Here is a 19,997-nt window from a genome sequence, read left to right as displayed (position 1 = left end):
ATTTTTCCTGTGCAAATTTATATTTTTATACATAATTGGGATCATACTGTATATACAATTTTGAGTCTGAATTTTCCATTTATTATATTGTGCCAGTAAATATCCTTTGAAAATATGATTTTTAATAGCTGCATAAATAATTCACTTAACCTTCCTCTTGGCTGCACTGGTTAGCAGTCAATGAACAGACCAAAGGAACAGTGAGCTGGCACGCTTGCATGGCCAGACTGGGCTTGGGAGATGGTGTTCCCACACCTGAGAGCAATTATTTTGAGTGGAACATGATCCAAAATATTCCTGAGGGGCTGATTTGGAGAAGAGCACTCTGAAAACCACTGTTTCATTAAAACATTCGTTCCTTCCCACAACAAATATATGACTGGGGCAGTTGCGTTTGGATTTGAGAAGACTCAGAAGGAACCTGACAGCTCTCTGCAAGCATGTAAAGAGCTATGAGTGGACAGAATGGCTCTATTCAGTTGTGCTCCGAAGATCAAGAACTAAGACTGACTCTTGGGGTGTTTCAGAGGCAGCATTTAGACTCCACACAAAGAAGCTAATGCTTCCTATTAATTACAACAACAAATTGGTAGTAAGCTCCCTTCCATGTGCAGCGTTCACTGATGGGTCTGAGATCCAGTCCCCAGGGGAATGGCAGAGGAGACTTCTTACAGTGACTGGGAGTTTGAAGGGGTCACAGGGGATGGTTGGGGGAGGGGACTGCACACTTACCTCTTAGCCTATCTTATTTACACAGCAGCCCTGAACTGAGCCAGTGGTTCCTCTTGCAGACAAGAGACCCTTGGTTAACAGCCTCTCACTGAAAGGCCTAAGTCTCACTAGAAGAATTCCTAAATTTCTTAAGCCCTTGTCTAGTGTTCTTCCTCCTTCTCCAAAGTTTTGGGAATGGAGTATGAAAAAGGATGAGAAGAAAATTGGTCACAAATCGACAGATATACCTTGTCCCTTTATATAGTTTCAGTCACTCTCTGGGTAGGTTTCTTAAGATCTTTATAATATCACCTTCTTCAACACCAAAGAAAGGGAGCATCACTGTGGATCAACACCCCAGGAAGGAGAGATCTGTTCATGCAGCATTACATCGTTCTCTGGTGGGCACATAAAAGGAAACTGTTTTAACTTAACCAACTAAGTAACTCACAAATGGGTGAAGTAAAAAGCACAGAAATAATAAAACTGACAGGTGTGTGGTCCTCAACCTAATGCTGTGCAAAAGGCTTTTACAAAGCTTCCATGTGATAAAATGTACAACTACAAAAAGACACCATATTGTGCAAAAATATATCAGGGATTAATTACCCCTGGGTTGAGACCTAAGAATAGCTTGGCCTAGTCTCCAAATGACTCCAAATTATATTGTAGTTTCCAAATTATATTGTAATATACAAATGACATGCCATGTTGTAGTTTGGGGCTGTGTGCCCAAATAAACATCCACTTCCCAACTCTCGGCCTCACCCCGGTTGACCCAGGATGTACTCCCCCACACTGACCACACCAGCGGTCATCAAGGCCTAGAAGTGGGAAGGGGGAGTGTGTATATGTGCAAGAGAATGGACAGCTGGGCCAGATGTACATTCCAAAGCTTAGACTCAGAGATGATTTTGCTTTTCTCCCCATGCCAGAATCTGAAGAGGCTTAAGAGATCCTCCTAGGCTTGTGTTCATATTTTATAAGAGAAGGACTGGACAATGAGATGACTTGCACAGAGTCACAACTCACCAAGAGATGGCTACAATTTAATTTTGTATTTCACAGCCCAGCAGTATAAGATTTTGAGCAAATGAGTAACATCTGGAGAGGATTTTAAGTAGAGAATTAAAAAAAAAGAAACAGGAAGGGGTAAAGATGAACAAAAGGATTTGGAAAATATGATTTGTCAAAAAATGTCTGCTCATACTATGTTAAATTCAGAAGCAGAAGAGGCCTGAAGTATATATATATGTACAAATGAAGTAATCCAGAATTTCCTCAAAGTTGCAAATGTGCCTGAACATAGCAATAAAATGTGACCAACTCCATTCTATAAACACTTTCCATGTAAGCTACTGCTTCTATCGCCATTAATTTAACATGGCCTTCCTATCAGATTTAATGCAAATACATAAACTTAAACAAACATGTTCATAACAGACTGTCTTATGAAGAACAGGACATGTGCAATTACTACTAGTCTATTTCCACAGAGGCTAGTCTGTCACAATCAGTAGACACATAAATATGATGGTTGAGGAGAAGATAATGAATCAAGCTATCTATTCAACGCTATTACCCTTAAAGGGAAGTCAGAAATTTCAGAAACTCCCTAAACAATTCTTGTGTTGTCAAAAAGCTATCAAATCAAAATAACTTTAATGTGAAATTAAAGAGAATTTTGTTGTTCTTAGGCTCTCAGACAAGAATTAAAATGATACGTAGATGACACACTATTGTCAGATTTATACAAAGAAGAGCTTTTAGTCCAAAGGCTTAGAAACATATTAAAGGGAGCAGTGGATTCCGTTTCACCGACCACGCTCAGGCCTGGCTCAGCAGCACATGGAGGATTGTGCTGCGCCCTTTCTGACAGTTAAAGAGCCTTTGGGATGGGAACCTCTCTTTTCTTCATGTAGGATATTCATCTTTCTTTGGTGGCTGATTCTTGCTAACTTAATGAACACTGAGTAGTCAGCCAATTAACATTTCAACTATGAGATGGTCTTTTTTCAGTTGCCACCCCCACCCCCCAAAAACACATGAGCTTTTTGTTGGCATTCTCACTTTCCTTGAAACAGACACCATTTGTGAACTGATGCAGCATTGCATGTACTGGCAACTGTAAACCAGAACCAGGCCAAAGGGAGAGGGGATCACAGGGCATACAGCATCTGAAAGGGGCTCAGTGGAAGTACAGCTAGAGACAGAACAGTGGAGTCTGGCTTTTACAGGTTAAACCAAGGGGTGGTGTAACTCTGGGGGGAAAATATGTTCCCAGCCTGGGACAAATACACCTTTTCAGCTGAAATCAGTTGACAGAAAAACTAAATGGGGAGAAGGCCTTTTATTGCTTCAAAAATCCTGGCTCCATTTGTGTACTCCCGCTTACCCGTGTCTCCCTGTCCTGGCTGGGAAGCACCCCACAAAACCTCTCTCAGGTCGGAAGGGCAGTCACCTTTTTAACCCCCACCCTGTTGTAAGCATCTATTGATATGGAAAAGGACTACTTCTCCCCACCCCTTGTAAACTCCTATTGATACTGAGATGGACTAAGGAGATTCTGGAAATTTTGCAGTTTTTACCCACAGGTGGGGAAGGAAGGCCCTAGGGATGATGCTGTGAAAAAGTGAATATGGACGGAGAAGAAGATCAAAGGAGATGGCTTTGCCAGCATACAATTTTAAACATTCATCACTAACAACCAATTAGCAATAAAATTAATAGTACATAGGATGGCATTCCTAGCTTTTATCAAGACAAAATAATGCCAGGTGCATCCAAACAAAGATCTGCATGCACATAAAGCTTGTATATGCATTTTAAAAACCCTGGGAGGATACAAGAAGAGGGTGGAGCTGTACCCAGATGTAGGATGCTTCAGGAATTGTACTTTTCATCTCATATCCTTCTGTATTTCTTGAACTGTAGCCAGCCATAGACACATTATATGAAACTCTATCCAGACACAATTACTAAATATTAGCTATTAATTCTTATTATTACTGCTAATCTCACATTTTGTCTACCAACCTAAGTCACTGATCCTTTCCCTTTAAAAAAGGTACATTAATCTCAAAAATGAGGGATGTTCAAGACTCTGGGAGGTCATATAGTCCATCTCCTTCAGAAAATGAGGGCTCTTCCCAGGAGTGGGTAAAAGTGCAGTTATTTCCAGAATCTCTCACCTGGCCTTAGTGCAGCTCCATATCAATAGGCGATTACAAAGCGGGTGGAGAGTGAGCACTCACCAGGACCAGAAAGTTTGGTGGGGTCCTTTTGCAGGTCATGAGAGACGGGGGTGAGCAGAAGTAGACAACTGCTTGTAAGCAATAAACGGGTTTCTCCCATTTTATTTCTCCCTTTGACTGACTTTGTATTCAAAGGCTATTTGCCCAGGCTGGGAACATATTCTCCCCTGGAGTTACACCAGGGCACACAAATGTGTCACTCTTACACTGGTTTATGATGGGGAGGAGAGGCACAGGAGAAATAGCAGTTCCAACGGGGACCACCCAGGCTGCATGTATAGAAAATGGGCTGTGGGAGCAGAATCAGGTAAATGAGTGCTGAAGAGAGCTACGGGAAGGTAGGATGGATGAGTTCCACAGTGAGGCCAAGGCTGCGTATGTGCACTTATGCTCAATTTAAGTGTGTGTCAAGATGGAAGCCCCATAAAGAGTAAACAGGACTCATCAGTTTTGGTTGCCCTATTGTCAGGCTGAAGAATTTTTTGGGCAAACATTGACTGTTTTATTAAATGGGTGAGAGGTAGGTAATTGTGTGCATGTGTGTGCACACACTGTGATATATTCCCTAAGCGATGAAAATGAAGCGACCTGACCATGCTACTGCTGAGCAATGCTGTGCTGCCCTCACGCTGCGGCATGGGGCCTTTCCACTTAGCATCTCTTCCACTCTGAGATAAAACAAAACAAAAAAACCCAAAACCTATACTTTGAAAATCATGGATCTTGGGATGGCCCTAAATGTAGATGGGAAAAGCAGGGAAGAAGGGAAGAAACCCTTATATGGCTAAGTCTGAATTCAAAAATCTTGGCCTTGAAATCCGGGCTTCTTCCACTGTGCTGTCTCATTCACAGGCATCGTCCTCTACTCCTCTGAGCAAGCCTTAACCCTGGAAATCATCTGTGACATTCTGTCTCCCTTAGCCCCAGGTCAGTTCACCACTGAATCCTTGTGATGCTACCACCTAAATGCATCTCAGATTCTCCCATTGCTCCCAACTCAGTCCCAACTACATCATTTCTCCTGTGATCTACTGCAGTGCTCTAATTAGGAAGTGGATCCTTCCAGCATCCACTATAGCCTGGCATAAAGTGTGTTGCCTGATGAGATAGTCTCCAAAATATGTATCTTAGTTCATTACAGAATGTCACCTAATGCCAATGGCACCCACTTTCACATTCTTTCAACATTCTCATATAGTTTCTATCACAACAAGGCTTCAGATATTGGGTCTTAGAATGCAATGACTAAACCCTGACTTATTCTGTACACATCACTGCTTTATGGTATAAATCAAATAAACTGCCTTAGAAAATTCAATTTTATCTGAAACTCCTCCCAAAAAAGAGGATATCACACATAAAAGAATATTAGGTCAGGTTATTCTTAACTGAAATCTAAAAAGGGTAAATATCATGCATGTTTTAAAAACAATAGCCTATAAATTAGATATAGTATAAATATAACTATACTACTAGAAATAGGGATAATTTTAAACCTTCATCCTTTTTTACTGAATTGTTAGCCATTAATCTGCAAAAGGCATCTTTTTCAGGCATGGACCACATCAACATTAATTATTGCAGAAAACCCTACTTGGATCTGAAAACCATGTATAAACATTATTCAACACTATTGTAACATTTAGGAGGAGTTAAGCATTCTTTAAGCTTAGTGGTACTAGATAAAGGATACAAAACTTACACACATAATATCCTCCATTTATATAAGTCAAGAAATCAGATAATGCAGGGCTGTAGATTTGCAGAAACATATACAACCAACAAAGATTATAGCAGGCCACAGCTTCCAAGGTTTTCTACTCAATTCTTAGCAAAAAACATTCTCTGACTGTGGGAAATGTTAGAAATTGAAGAAAAAAATGTATTCACTCCATTCTCTTCATTCACTTCATTTCTCTTCTCCCTTTACCCACACACTCAGAATATAATTCATTTAGTAAAATGAAAGGCAAGATTTATTACTGGTTCTCTCTCACCTATGAAAATCAGCTAACCTCCTTCAAATAAGGTGTGGAAAGGAAATACTAAAATGAAGGCAGTGTTGGTTCATCAGTAAGTAGAAAGTATTCACTTCTACTGGATATACTTATCAAATGACAATCTAAGTTCAATACATTACCACAATAATTTAAGCCCCATTGTTAAACAGGAACATAAATGCTTTTGATTTACAACCCCAATATCTTTCATAATGTGACACCAGTTTATGTGTCATATTCCCATGTGCTAGCACCTGAGGTTGGACAGAGGTGAAAGATAATGTAAAAGGGGCTGTAAACAGGCAGGCCTGTTGACTATTTGCCTCAGGAAGCTCTCAGTGTTGGCTGTTTATTTCAGAAATTGTACGCAGGATGTTGTGCTTACAAATGTGGTACAGGAAGGGTCAGCTCTGGAAACTTTAAGGCACTTATGAAACAAGCATGATCATACCACACTCAGGGTCATAGTAATCGAGGCTTGAGAACAAAATGAAGTACAGCAAGTTTCCAGAGTCTGAAACCATGCCTCACAGGCAGCTGGTGTGCCACTGTCATTAAGAGAGGAACAGAAGACTTGATAATGAATGCTGACATCCTGATGCCATGATGTGAAGCAACAGTGATGTCTGTCCCTGTACTTATGAAAAGCATATGGGATTTTCATTATGCTTATGTTTTTTATTAAATGGAATTTCATTTAGCCATGCCCTAAGATTTAGAAATTATGTCATGGTATTCACAGTTTGGAGTTGCACATTCATGGGACAGCCTGCTAAGACCACTGGAGGCGTTTCCCGCCAGTTCCACTATCACGCAGACACAGGCATCAGCAACTACATTAACGTCGTGGGTCCCCTGGCCCTCTCATCAAGACAAGATTTCTCACTCTCATGGCAGTGAGACAGTACTGAACAATTCACTTCATGTAAACCACTGGTTTCAAACCTTTCCAGGGCTGGAGACCTTTTTCTTTAAAGAAATCTTATGTGGAAGCCAAAACAATGAAGGCATGGACTTTCCCAGGGACTAGTGCTAGAGCACTGCCCTGCTCTAAAGACTAAGTACTCTGTTCTCAGAAAGGACATCAAACTAACAATACAAACTTGGACTCAAATTTTAAAACAATTCTTGACAATAACTATGGATTTTTAAATTAAATACTAATTTTCTAAGTATGACTAAGAATAACAAATTTAACACTTGACTATATGATGGCTATTAATATTTATTTAATCTTTGATTCAACAACTATTTATTATCCACTTATATAAACCAGGCCCTGTAATGAGAACTAGGTACATAACAATAACTCAAACAGACACAGTCCTTATTTCAAGAAGCTCAAAGTTTAGTGGCTGTCATATATCAAACTGGGATATGGGCTATGACAAGTTCAAGATAAAATGGAAAATCTGCAGTTTAATTTCTTCTTCACTATAAATTTCTTCATTCATTTCCATTAACTTGTTAACAAGAACAACAAGAAAAGTATTCCATTTTCCCTCTCCCTCCCTTCTTCCTTATTTTGGAAAAACTATGTCCTGGTTTGAATGTGGCCTTGGAAACACTGACCTAAAATATCAAAGTATTTTTTAGGTCTAAGCACATTATTCATATTTAAGATCTCATCACAGAAGGAACCACTCTTTTATCTGATATTTCTACTCTTTTTTTCTCTAAAGCAATGGAAATTATATTGAAATTAAATTTTTGAAGACCTAAACAATACACATTTCCAAAATACTCCTGATACTAACTAGATCTGCAAATAAGCTGTTCAAATGGCTTTCTAGAAATTCAGAAATAGTAAAAGAAACAACTAATACAGATCTTTTTTCCCTTCTATAGTACAATTTTGAGAAAGTTAAGGCAAGGAGCAGAAAAGACCCACATTTTTTTAGCATCTACTGTGTACAAAGCTGCACTCTGACAATAACAGACGTTTCCTCATTCATCCTTACAATGGTTCATTACGTTATGTTGTATGGTTTTAATTTTGCAGAACTGGGACTGCGACCTCACACCACATACAAAAATTAATTCAAAATGGATCTTAGTTCTAAATGTAAGACTTAAAACTATAAAACTTCTAGAAGAAAACATAAGAGATTCTAAATCTTTGTGACCTTTAGCTAAAGCAAATATTTCTTTTTTTTTATTGAAGTATCACTGACATACAATCTTATATTGGTTTCAAATATACAACACAGAGGTTCAACAGTTATTATTATCTATTATGGGTTCAACCCATATTATTAAATCCTTACCCCCTCTACTGAAGTTACTATCTATAAACATAGAAAGATGTTACAGAATTCCTGACTATATTCTCCATACTGTACTACTATCCCTGTGACCAACTTATATTATGACTGAGAATCTTTGTGCCCCTTTATCTCCCTTGCCATCCCCTACCTCACTCCAATCCTCCCCCTTGGTAACCACTAGTCACCTCTCAGTGTCTAGGAGTCTGCTGCTGTTTTATTCATTCTGTTTTGTTTAAGCAAAGATTTCTTAACCTATGATGTGAAAAGCAGGACTAAGTAAGCTTCATCAGAATTTAAAACCTTTGCTCTTCAGACATATTAAGAAAGTGAAGACAGGATACAAACTGTGAGAAAATATTTGTAAATCATATATCTGACAAAGGATTCACATATTAAATACTTTTTAAGAAAACATTTCTTACAACACAATCTAAAAAATAAGTGAAATATTTGAATAAGCTTTCCAACAAATATAATGAATGAATGGCTAATAAGCACTTGTAAAGATGTTCATAATCATTAGTCATCAGGGAAATAAAAATTAAAATCACATTGAAATACTACTGTATACCCACTAGAATAGTTATTATCCAAAAGACCGACAATACCAGGTGTTGGTGAGGATGTGGAGAAACTGTAAGCTCATACTTCGCTGGCAGGAATCATTGCAAAATGGTACAGCCATTTTGGAAAAACGTTTGGTAGATACTTATAAAGCTAAACATACATTTACCATATAAGTCTATAATCTTACTCCTAGATGCTTGTCCCAGAGAAATGAAAATACATGTTCACACAAGGATGTGAAAGCAAATATTCACAGCAGCATATTCTATTATTAGCCCCAAAGGAGAAATACTCCAATGTCCATCAACTGGTAAATGGATAAACAAAATATGTTTAATTCATACAATTAAATATTATTCAGACCAGAAGAAAAGATGCAAACATCCAACAAAGAACTCTTACAAGGCAGTAACCCACATGCTCATCTCTCTCCTCCCCAGTGTGACGTACTTCAACACTACAGCCCTTCACGATTGCTTCCATCTCTCAACTTACTTTCAGTAACCTTCACTGCATATTTTTCTTATAAAAGCTTACAGATCAGATCCTGGTTGGGGGGAAGGGATGTTAGGGGCATGTGTGACAAACAAAATAACACAAGTGGGCTAGGATGGGATATGAATCCCTAAAGCTGAAATGGCCTCATTGACAAGAGGAACCTCATTGTGAAACCTGGTCTCTGTCACCATGTCTGTGTGGCCACCTGACTTAAATACCCAGGAGTTTCCCAGAATACCACACTGTAAAATGTTTGGGGGAACAGCTTTTTTCTTAGTCTTTCAAACCTACTTGGATAATTTTATTTTGCTTCTAGAAGATCCAGCATCACTCCTATACTTATGCTTATACATCTCTGAATCCCCCATGGTGCCTAGCATAGTACTGAACACATAGGTCAAAAAGAATGACTATACTGGATATTCCCCAAAAAGGGGAGATTTGTTTATGCTGCCTGACACCCTTGGGTTTAATCTCTGCACTGAGAAGAGATGACGGAGTGGTGGAAATTAATAACATTGCCCTCAAGTTCAAGGTAGTTATTTTGATTTTGTTAGACTGAAGATGACATGCTATATACCTTGAGTACTTCAGAAAGTAAAAGACAGAAAAGAAACACCAAGAACCTGTCTCCTGGGAATAAGTTCCCCAAACCAATCACCTTGAGATACTTACCAAAAGAGAAGTACTGTCAAGAGAGGTAGGTAAATATTTGAAGAAAAACGTAACTGACAGCGTGTCTGCAGGGTAACTAGTTAATCTCCTGCATGGGACAGCAGGGCAATGACATACTTTTCCTCAAAGGGTCACCAATGCTAAATGGAAATTGTCAGTATGACAGCTCTGGAATCACAGTCAGTGAGACACACATAATCTATAAATGGTATGCAGGGGGCTGACCTGCATTCTGGACCTAATTCTGTCACCACATAGTTTGGGTAGCTTGGGCAGTTTTTTCAGATTTTTTTGGGATTTGGCAAGTGTCATCTCTGTGAAATGACAATGAGCTTACTTTGGAGCACATTTGTCATGAAAAGCCACTGAAATAACACTTTAAAGATTCAGAAAAATGCAAACCTAAGTGCAGACATGAAGTATAGACTTCATCACAGACATAAGTGTAGACTTTATCATAACGTCTATAGATGCCAGGACTGCTTTACAGCAAGAAGAAATGATAAACTGACTCTGTGGAATCTCACATGTGCAGGCACCCATTTAACTAACAAGGAAGAACAGAGTTCCACTTCTAACAAAATTTCATCAAGACCAGAAAAGGGCAACATAAACTAGAAAGGGAAGGAAAAGAAAAAAAAAGTGCCCCAGAATGAAGTTAATATCCTTAAAAATTTTGATTTTTGTGCCTACTATGTGTCAGGCATTTAGTCCTTTCAATTAACACAAAAGGTAGAAATTATTATTCCCTTTTCAGTGGGGAAAAAAACTGAGGCTCAAAAGTTTAAGAAACTGACCTATAATTGAGGAAATAAATAGCTCTGAGAACTTCAACTTGTATCATAAAGCCCCCAAACTCTAAAGGCCATGACCATCCATCCCTAGGATCCTGAAAGTATAGTTCTCATGCTTATTTCACATTTCAACAGAGGCTGAAAAATGTAGCAAGTCCTTATGGATATTTCAGTGATGGACTCTTCTGTCAAATTTCTAAATGATCCAGTTTCTCTTCTCACGTTCAGTGGTGAATGTTAAGTGCTCATCCTGGAACGATCCAGATCACACCACACCATCCTTCTCCCTTGAAAGGAGCTCTAAGTTCAGATGAAAGGAAGCAGTCATCACTGGTGTCAACACGGACATGCTGCAGGATCCTGGGGTTCAGCAGTGGTCAAAAAGAGGCCCTGGAATCACTGCGTTCAGTGAGTTTTCTCAGGCAGGCAGCTTTCATGCCCATCAAAGTAGTAGGAGACAAAAAAATTAATCAAGAAGTGTGTTGCAATTTCATAGGCTGACGGATGGAAGCATGTAGCAATACATCTTTTTTTACTTTCCTTGACACCTACAGATTGCAGGCTGAGTTTAACTGGAGGATATACACATTCTGCAGGTGTATTGTTGGGAGAAAATTTTTCAGACATTTTTCTAGCTATTACAGAAATAAAGTACTTAGGTATGGAAAGAAATTTCCTGGTAGTCCAAAGAATGTTTCTCCATACTGCTCCAAATACTCTGTCTAGTCACATAATCTCAACACGGGCATTTAATGCTGGACACACTTATTTTCAAACATGGATACGCCAGTCTGCATTAAAGGTTGCTCTTTTAGGTTTATAAAATGATTTGTAATCAGTGAATATATAGAGAAGGGAATGAAATTTTCTTTACTAAAGCCTCATACTTCATAGAGGACTATATTTATGTCATACACAAGTAAATAGCTTAAGATGATTAAACTTGATGCTCTAAATTTGATTTTCATAGTTAAAAAACTGAAATTGTGCTGTACCCTAACAGGTGTTAAAGGCAGTAAGTCCCCATAACTTAGAGAGCTGACTCTTCATTAGCCAGGGACACTGATGTCACATGCATTTGGTGAAAAGCCTTCCCAGAGGCACTCACACCTGATAAGCACACTGTGTGGATTAGAGAGTTTCAGACAAATAGAAGAAAAAATTATTTTCTATCCCATTTTCAGATGCCACAGGTATATCAGCTAATGAAAAGAAAATTTCTCTGAGGAATGTGAAATGTATTTAGTATTTCCATCAAATAATTATTTTGCCATGATCTGCAAGATGCTGAGACAGAAACAGACCTGATTATATTTTTCTTTTCTGCTGATGCAATTCACCATTATGGTATCAGGTAGAGCCTCCATATCCCAAAAGACAGTTTTGATATAGAAGAATATAAAAATGGGAGTGGGAAAATGGTAGCAATTAATGGACTAAAAAGTAGTGATGTAAACATATGACAACATATATAGGAATAAACACAATTCATATGTGAATATATTACAATATACTTAGTTATCCATATACATTAAAATGTAACATCAAATTTCCCTATCTCAACCTGAAGTTCATAGTCAGCTTACTACAAAGGCATTTAATTATGCAGCGTTCATTAATCTCAGTTAGAAACACAGACTCCAATCAATTCTTGATAATCCTTTAAATTTTGAAAGTTTGCCTTACAGAATCCTTGACTTCACCTTTTGGGAACCTAGATGATGACCAGGACAAGGTGCCTGGCCAGTGGACTGGGTCTACAGAGAGCCACCGACAGACCAAAGCAATGCGGCTGCTTTACAGGAGAGAACATCTTGCTCTGCCCGAGTCAGAGCTTCTGGCGCCAAGGCAAAGAGGCTTCTAACATGCCCAAGGACAATGATCTGTGACGTTTAGTTTTAGGTGTTGACTTGACTGGTCCACAGAGTGCCCAGGTATTTGGTCAAACATTATTCTGGGTGATCCTATGAGAGTATTTTTGGATGAGTTCCATATTTGAATTGATAATCTGAGTAAGGCAGATTGCCCTCCCTAAAGTGGGGGGCCTCCTCCAATAGAACTGAAGGATTGAACAGAACAAAAAGGCTGACTCTCCCCCCAGGAAGGGGAACTCCCCCTGCCTGCCTGGCTTCCAGCTGGGACTGGCTTTTTCTTGCCTTTCCCTTGAAACATCAACTCTTCCTGGGTCTCATGTCTGCCAGCCTCCAGACTGAGCCTGTCAGCTCTCCTCATCCTCACGTCTTCAGACTCAGACTAGAACTAAACCACTGGCTCTCCACCTTGCTGACTCACAGATCTTGGGCTTCTCAGCCTCCATCATCAAATCTATTCCTTATAATAATCACATATACATATATGTACTTTTAATATATTTAGCATATTAAATACATACGCACACACCCTTTTGGTTCTCTTTCTCTGGAGAAACCTGAGGAATACAATACTGTAAGGGAAAAAGCCCTTCTCTATAGAGCCACAGAAGAAGTAAAGCCGGGTATATCTCATTCAGCACCAACACAAGAGGAGGAGGTCAGAGCAGCCAATGAGGACAACAACATTAGAAAATATGTGAAATTGGAAATAAAATATGAATGAAATGTTCTTACTTGTGTAAGAGGCCTGGCACAATAAAAAATATAAGGGATGGCATGAGGTGGCAGAGAGGATTGAGAGAAAAGATTGCATGAAAGAGAGAAGACCTGCTCTAGATGGTTGTTTTTTTCCCCAAGGAAATTATCACTCACACAAATTCAGACAGATTTGCCCTCTCCAGTCTATGTCCACTCACGCCACTGCATGTGCTGGACCCTCCCTCCAAGCTAGAACTGTGACCACACACACACACACACACACACACACACACACACACACACACACACACACACACACACACACACACAAAACCTACTAGTAAACCTCAAATCCTCATCAAATATGCTAGATAGTAGCTAATCAAGCTGTAAAGAATTTTGCTTTTTCATTCTTGTTGACTTAAATGCCATGGTGCTCCTGAAATACTTTGAGTTTTGGAGACTATGTTCTCCTCACAACACCCACACACACTTAGAACCAACTTTGTTTGGGGTTCAGAGAGAGAGGAAATGGGAGGTGCCAAAGGGAAGAATTGTGGAATCTTTAAAAACTCCCAGGATCACAGACATTCTTTTCCAATGCCCAAGTTAAAGAAAGGTTAAAATTGGCTGGGTGTGTGGAAGCTTATGAAGTGAAAGGGAATTGAGGATTCATTAAATGCAATCCTGGATAAAGACGTTAAGTATCTGCTCAGATTGGGGACTTGTGCTCAGAAATCTTACATCCCACCCCACGACACCCCCACCAATGTATCCTCCCCTTTTGCCACCTCAGCAGTCACAGCTGGCTTAAGGAGGGTGAGTTCTGAAATAAGCATGAAGCCTGGGCAGGCTCATTTGTAGCATTTATCTGGTTCATTTGTAGCATTTATCACACTGGATAGAAAGCACTCATTTGCTAGCCTGCCTCTCCCAGACAGGGGAGGAATCACACCTTCTTTCTCATCACCCTTCCAGTGTATGGGAAACCTTGGGACTTCTAATTGGTCTAAATTCATTTGTTTTCAAATTTCAGACAAGGTCACTTTTGTTTATATAATTGTTCTCTCAGTCTCTTGCATATTTCTGTCCCTTTCTTGCCCTGCATATCCTTCTTCCTCCTATGTTAAGTATCCTTTCCTCCTAGGGTTAAGAACAGAGGCTCTGGAGCCCGACTCTGGGACTGAATACTCTCTCCACACTTACTAGCTATGTGTTCCCTTGGGAAAGTTACTTCCCTTTCTATACCTGTTTCCTCAGCAGCAGAACAGAGGTGCCCAGGGTGCAGGGCTGTGAGGATGAAACGAGTCTAAGCACGTCAAATTCTGGAAGCAGCTCCTGGCACATGGTACATGCCAGGAAGGTCAGCCCTCACCAACCCAGTGTGGAGTTTCATATTCATTCTTCTGGACCCAACAGGTGGTAAATTGCTTCTGGTTCATTTGTAGCATTTGTCACACTGGATAGAAAGCACTCATTTGCTAGCTTGCCTCCCCCAGGCAGCGGAGGAATCACACCTTCTTTCTCATTATCTTTCCCAGCACCCAGTGCAATGCTTGCCACACAGCAGGTCCTCAGTGACTGTGGACTGAGTGCTTGAAGACAAGACTCATTCTAGCAAGGAGAGCAGGTTACCTAAGGGTTGCCATTTATGAATGACAATGGCAGTACAGTCGAACGAAGCTCTGGCTAGAATTCTGCAAAGAAACATGATTTCACCCTTCCAGGGTATGGGAAACCTTGGGATTTTTAATTGGTCTAAATTCATTGGCTTTCAAATTTCAGACAAGGTCACTTTTATTTATATAATTGTTCCTCTAAATGGCATAGAGAAGCATAACAAAGCTGACTGAATCAATATTTCTTTGGCTTCAGGAGATTAAAATTCTGGAAATATTTATGAGTAATCTCATAAGTTTACATTTAATTATTAACTGTACATAATACATAATTATTACTATCAAAAAGTCATTAAGAAATGTCTCTCCAAGTACAAACAATAGCAAAACATCAACAGACCCAGGACAAGGCAGAAGTTACAACCACATCATTGAGGCCTGGGTCCCCAAAATGATACAGGGAGAAGAGATAACAAGCTGACCTCGGGATAACTATTGTAGTTATGTGATTTGATCTCAGTTTCAAAAAACCTTCTGTGGAAAGTGCTCTTCTTAGGAAACATCCTGGTGAAAATCAAGCCCCTGAGACACAATGACCAGTGCTTCTGAATCAACCCCAATGTGTCTACTGAGGAGACAGAGGAGGAGAGAGACAGATATGCATGCGCCACACACACACACACACACACACACACACACACACACACACACGTCCTGTTCCAGACCACGGTTAGAGGCTGAGGAATAGCCACGGGCTTTCTATGTGGTTTTTGTCACTCTTATATGAAACATCTGCAGATGTTTCTGTCAGATCACAAATGTCACTGTCAGGTCAGATTAATAAAAGCCATATTCTACAGTTAACTATAAAGAAAAAGAATAAAGGAATTCAAATATGCTTAACACTTTGTAATAGAAAAGAACAGGTGAATTCTCATTTTATGTTTCCTGGCCATGTATATTTCTCATTGAATTCAAAGACTTTGGGAAGATGCGTATAAGTTCAACAGCTACTGTTTTCAACAGAAGGCTAAGGAACTGCCTAGAAAACAATACTTTGAGGTGGGAAATGATAATACCTGAATCGAGTATTACATGAAGTGCCAGAAGAAAGACTCCTGAGAAGTTTGGCTGGTTTAGTTATACAAAAAGCAAACCTGGGAGCAGGCATCCCAGGACCTCACTCACCACGATGTCCTCAGGGAATGTGTCTCTGCTGAAGGAGCCGTCATCGAACACCACCTCATAGAAGGTCTGCGACGCCACGGCTATCACCCTGCAGCTGTAATACCGCGTGTTGCGGTGCTTCGTGATGACCGTCTGCCCCAAGGAGATGCCCTTCTCGCCAGCCTTGGACTTCTGACAGGGCAGCAGAGAGCAAGGAGGGGAAAGAAACAGGAGAAAGAGGAAAGGACAGAAAATGAAAGAAATGTGTATTTAAAAAACAGTCATTGATCTGGTTATATGTATTTTTAATTTTTAAACGTTTTTGGGGGAACAATTTTAAAGTGAAAAAGTGTAAGAATATGAATAGTATAAAAACACCTATATACTCTTTGACCCCAACAATACTTCTATTGTTATCTATTGCTATTAACATTTTATCATTTCTCTTTTTTTCATATTCTGTCTCTATTTTATATATATGTATTTTAAAGTATATATATATGAAGTGTGTGTGTGTGTGTACATATAACTATTAACACCCACCCTGAGCCATTTGAGTAAAAGCTACATTTATCATGGGCTTTTACTCCTATATATATATATATATATATATATATATTACTCCTATATATATATATAAAGTTTCTCCACTTTATAATTACTGTTTTTCCCTTACAACTAATAATAAGCAATCTGTGGGAGAAACTTTAACACCATGCAAATATCCTGTTTCTATACATATCTGCTTAGATTTAGCATCCTTGGATGCGTCTTGCCTAATCCAATCTTTATTGTGATGGTGGTGATATGCTGATTTTTCCTGTTCCAGGACACCCCCATCCCCATTTTCTAGTTGGTGTGTAGTGGTTGTTAAGCAAGAGTCTCCTACTCCCCCCACTTCCCTCCATCATCATCCACCCATCCATCTATCCTCAGTACAGACTTATTAACTCCTTCCCAATTGCTTATAATTCATATTATTTTGGGGTGCTCAGATTATCCCAGATTTGGCAAACAGAAGCCTCTTTAAGCTGTTTGCCATGTCCTTTAAACATCTTTTTTTTTTTTAACAGTTTCTGTATTTCTGGCCTAACAAGATATGCCAGGGTTATCCGGCCTCAGCCCTGGAATTATGCTTTCCCTGAGGGGGGTGGTTCGTTTTAGAGGGCAGTGATATTAGAGACTAAGACCCACATGCTTAGGTGTGTTGTTTAGTACAGGGCATCTTTGCTTCTTGGCCTTCCAGAAGACAGAGTAAGGAAATACATGCATGTATTTACACACACACATATATACGTGTACATATGTCTAACCATGGAAAACCACAGACAAGGTCTCAGGATATATGTGTCATACTATTGAAGTAAAATTCTTCAGGATAAAAACTTTCTCTCTAAAATGCTTGCCAAAATGCCCGGCTCCTAGAAATACTCCATAAACGTTGGTTTGCTCTATTTTGGGTTTTCTGTTTGTTTTGTTTTTCAGGATGAGGCTGTTATTCTCCTTTCAGGAACTCCTACCAATACCAATCCTGTCAGGCACAGGGGACAGTCAATGCTCCACGCAGAAGTCTGCTCTCAAGCTCTGGGTACCCTTGATATTCCAGCTCTAAGTCTCAGTCATCAACCTGCTTCATTTGATGCCACAAGCCCTTACCCACTAGTCCTGCATCAAGCCCTTGGGGTGGCCCTTTGCTAAATGGGCCCTGGAAGACATCCCCAAGACACCAACATTGTTCAGACATATCATCTATGCCTACAGAAAGCCAACAGTCACTAAATCCCAGCATTTTCCAGCAGGAATTTTTAGAAAATTATTGGGAAATAAAGTATCATCAATTCAAATTCTTGGTTCAGTTAGAGGATTTACCTCTTTTCCCTGAATTTCAAAAAGGCTAAAAACACCTTTAGGGACCAGATAAAGTGCAATGCTTGATCTTTTCCTTCTAGAAACCAAAGAAGATATGCCCAGAGAGTCATTAATTCACTAATTCTTTCACCAGTCATTTGTTGCTAGTGAGTGGATACCAAGTACCTCCCTGGTGCTGGGGACTCAAATAAACAAAACCACTAAAACTTGATTCCTGTCCCCCAGAACAGGCCCACACAGGTATGTGCCATGAAGTCATTTCCAGGTGGCATTTTAAAAGTCACCTTAGAAAAGACAAGAGGGATATAATCTAGCAAGCCATCTATAGCAGGGCTTCATACTCATGCACAGAATTATGGGAGGAGGGCAATGAAGCACAGAATGATGGGCATGAGCAAAGGCCTGGGAGCAGGAAACAGACCATTCTGCCCTGGGAACTGCAAAAGGTCCTGCTGTGTTGTGCAGGAGGGAAGTGCGGCTGTGGGAGAAGACTGCAGAAACAGTGTGGGGCTCAGAGGGCAGGCCATGGGGGGAAGAGAAAGGAGAAAAGTTCTTACGTCATCCTAAGGAGTCTGGACATTATCCTGTGAGCCTAAAGAAGCCACTGCGAGGTTTATTTTAAGAAGAAAAATAATCCACATCTTTATGGCTACAGGTTGAGAAGAGGCTGGGGGAGCTTGTTCTAACAGTCTGGGTGGGAGATAAGGGCCTGGAGTAAGGAATTAAGGACAAAGACACTCATGATTTGGACACAGAAGCAGCTCCCTCCCAAAAAACATGTTCCTAAGGGTCTCTGACCTGTAAAGGGAGCTCTGCTATCTAGAGCCTCATGACTAACAAAACAAAAACGTATTTTCCTCCTTAAAATCATTCCCCAATGATAGCTGGATTGGTTGGGAAATTTGTGCTTTTAGGTACAGTTAGGTGGGTAAACATTTTGACAAAGGACAACAGTAAGAGCCTGTACTGATTTAAATGCACTATGCTTGAAATAGAAACACGTGCATTAGATATGCTGAAATAATTATTATTTCCTACTTCAATTTTCTGCCCAACCCTTTCAAATGTATCTAACCTTTCAAAGTAAGAGAACAACTTAGATACAATAATAAATACAAGTGAAGCCACAGTCTACAGAGGTATGTTACTACAAAACTGAGCTCAGGACTGCTAAAAGATCATACAGGTCACCACCAACTCTAGAAGGCAAATTTGACAATTTGTAGGGCCACATACAGTGACCCTGAGTACCTTGGATTAGGGTCAAACAGGGCTTCATATTGGCACCACTTTTTTGCAGATGGTGACCCCCTCTGTCAAAGTAACTTAAGAACACTCATTGTCAGAATTTCAAGTACTGTATTTTACTATGCTCTTAGTTCCTTTGGCTTATTTTATTAAAATTAGAATTCACCCTCTAAGGAAACCCTGGTTTGGATTTGAATTCTAAGCTCTGCTACTTATTAGAATGTGATCTTGGGGATGTTATTTAACCTTTATCAGCCTCAGTTTACACATTTGTAGAAGGGTTGATATTTCTGTTAAGGGGTCGGTATAAAATAAAATGCAGTGCATAAAATACAGCTCATGACCACTTGTTTTCAGCAACCATTAACTGGCTTCAGTTTAGGCAGTAGGGAACACACCTGAGACCCTAGCCCAAGGTTAATAAACCACATGGTCCTCAGGAAGGAAGGCATAATGTGGTCTCCTCCTCCAACCCCAAAGGCTTCCAAGGCTTTTATTTACAACTCTTAAACCACTGACCAAATGACCCTTTCACCTCCTATAACAAGGCAAAATCCACGGTCAGCACCGGGACCTATTTTTTTTAGTCCACAACACCCATCATAGCGTGTACAACAGTAGTGCTGCTGGATGAAAAATGAATGTATGAATATGAATGAATAAATGAACAATAGCAACAAAAAGTGAATGAGCAAACTGTGTGGAGGGGTGCATACACATTTTCAAAATGGGAGACAGTTGATTGTAATCACTCACTG

The 19,997-nt window shown here is 39.7% G+C and overlaps 1 protein-coding gene across 7 annotated transcripts in view; it reads right to left on the bottom strand.

Moving 5' to 3' along the window:
• KDM4C (lysine demethylase 4C) overlaps positions 1-19,997 on the bottom strand; it is a 490,870-nt gene that overhangs the window by 19,304 nt on the left and 451,569 nt on the right. For all 7 annotated transcript variants that reach the window (XM_057498655.1, XM_057498657.1, XM_057498660.1 and 4 more), the window contains one exon: positions 16,144-16,314. In XM_057498655.1, coding sequence (XP_057354638.1) covers positions 16,144-16,314 — 171 coding nt within the window. The remainder of the gene's footprint in view (positions 1-16,143; positions 16,315-19,997) is intronic.

This window comes from Manis pentadactyla, chromosome 3 (genome assembly GCF_030020395.1).
Source record: "Manis pentadactyla isolate mManPen7 chromosome 3, mManPen7.hap1, whole genome shotgun sequence".
NCBI classification, from domain to species: domain Eukaryota; kingdom Metazoa; phylum Chordata; class Mammalia; order Pholidota; family Manidae; genus Manis; species Manis pentadactyla.
This window is presented reverse-complemented; position numbering and strand designations above follow the sequence as displayed.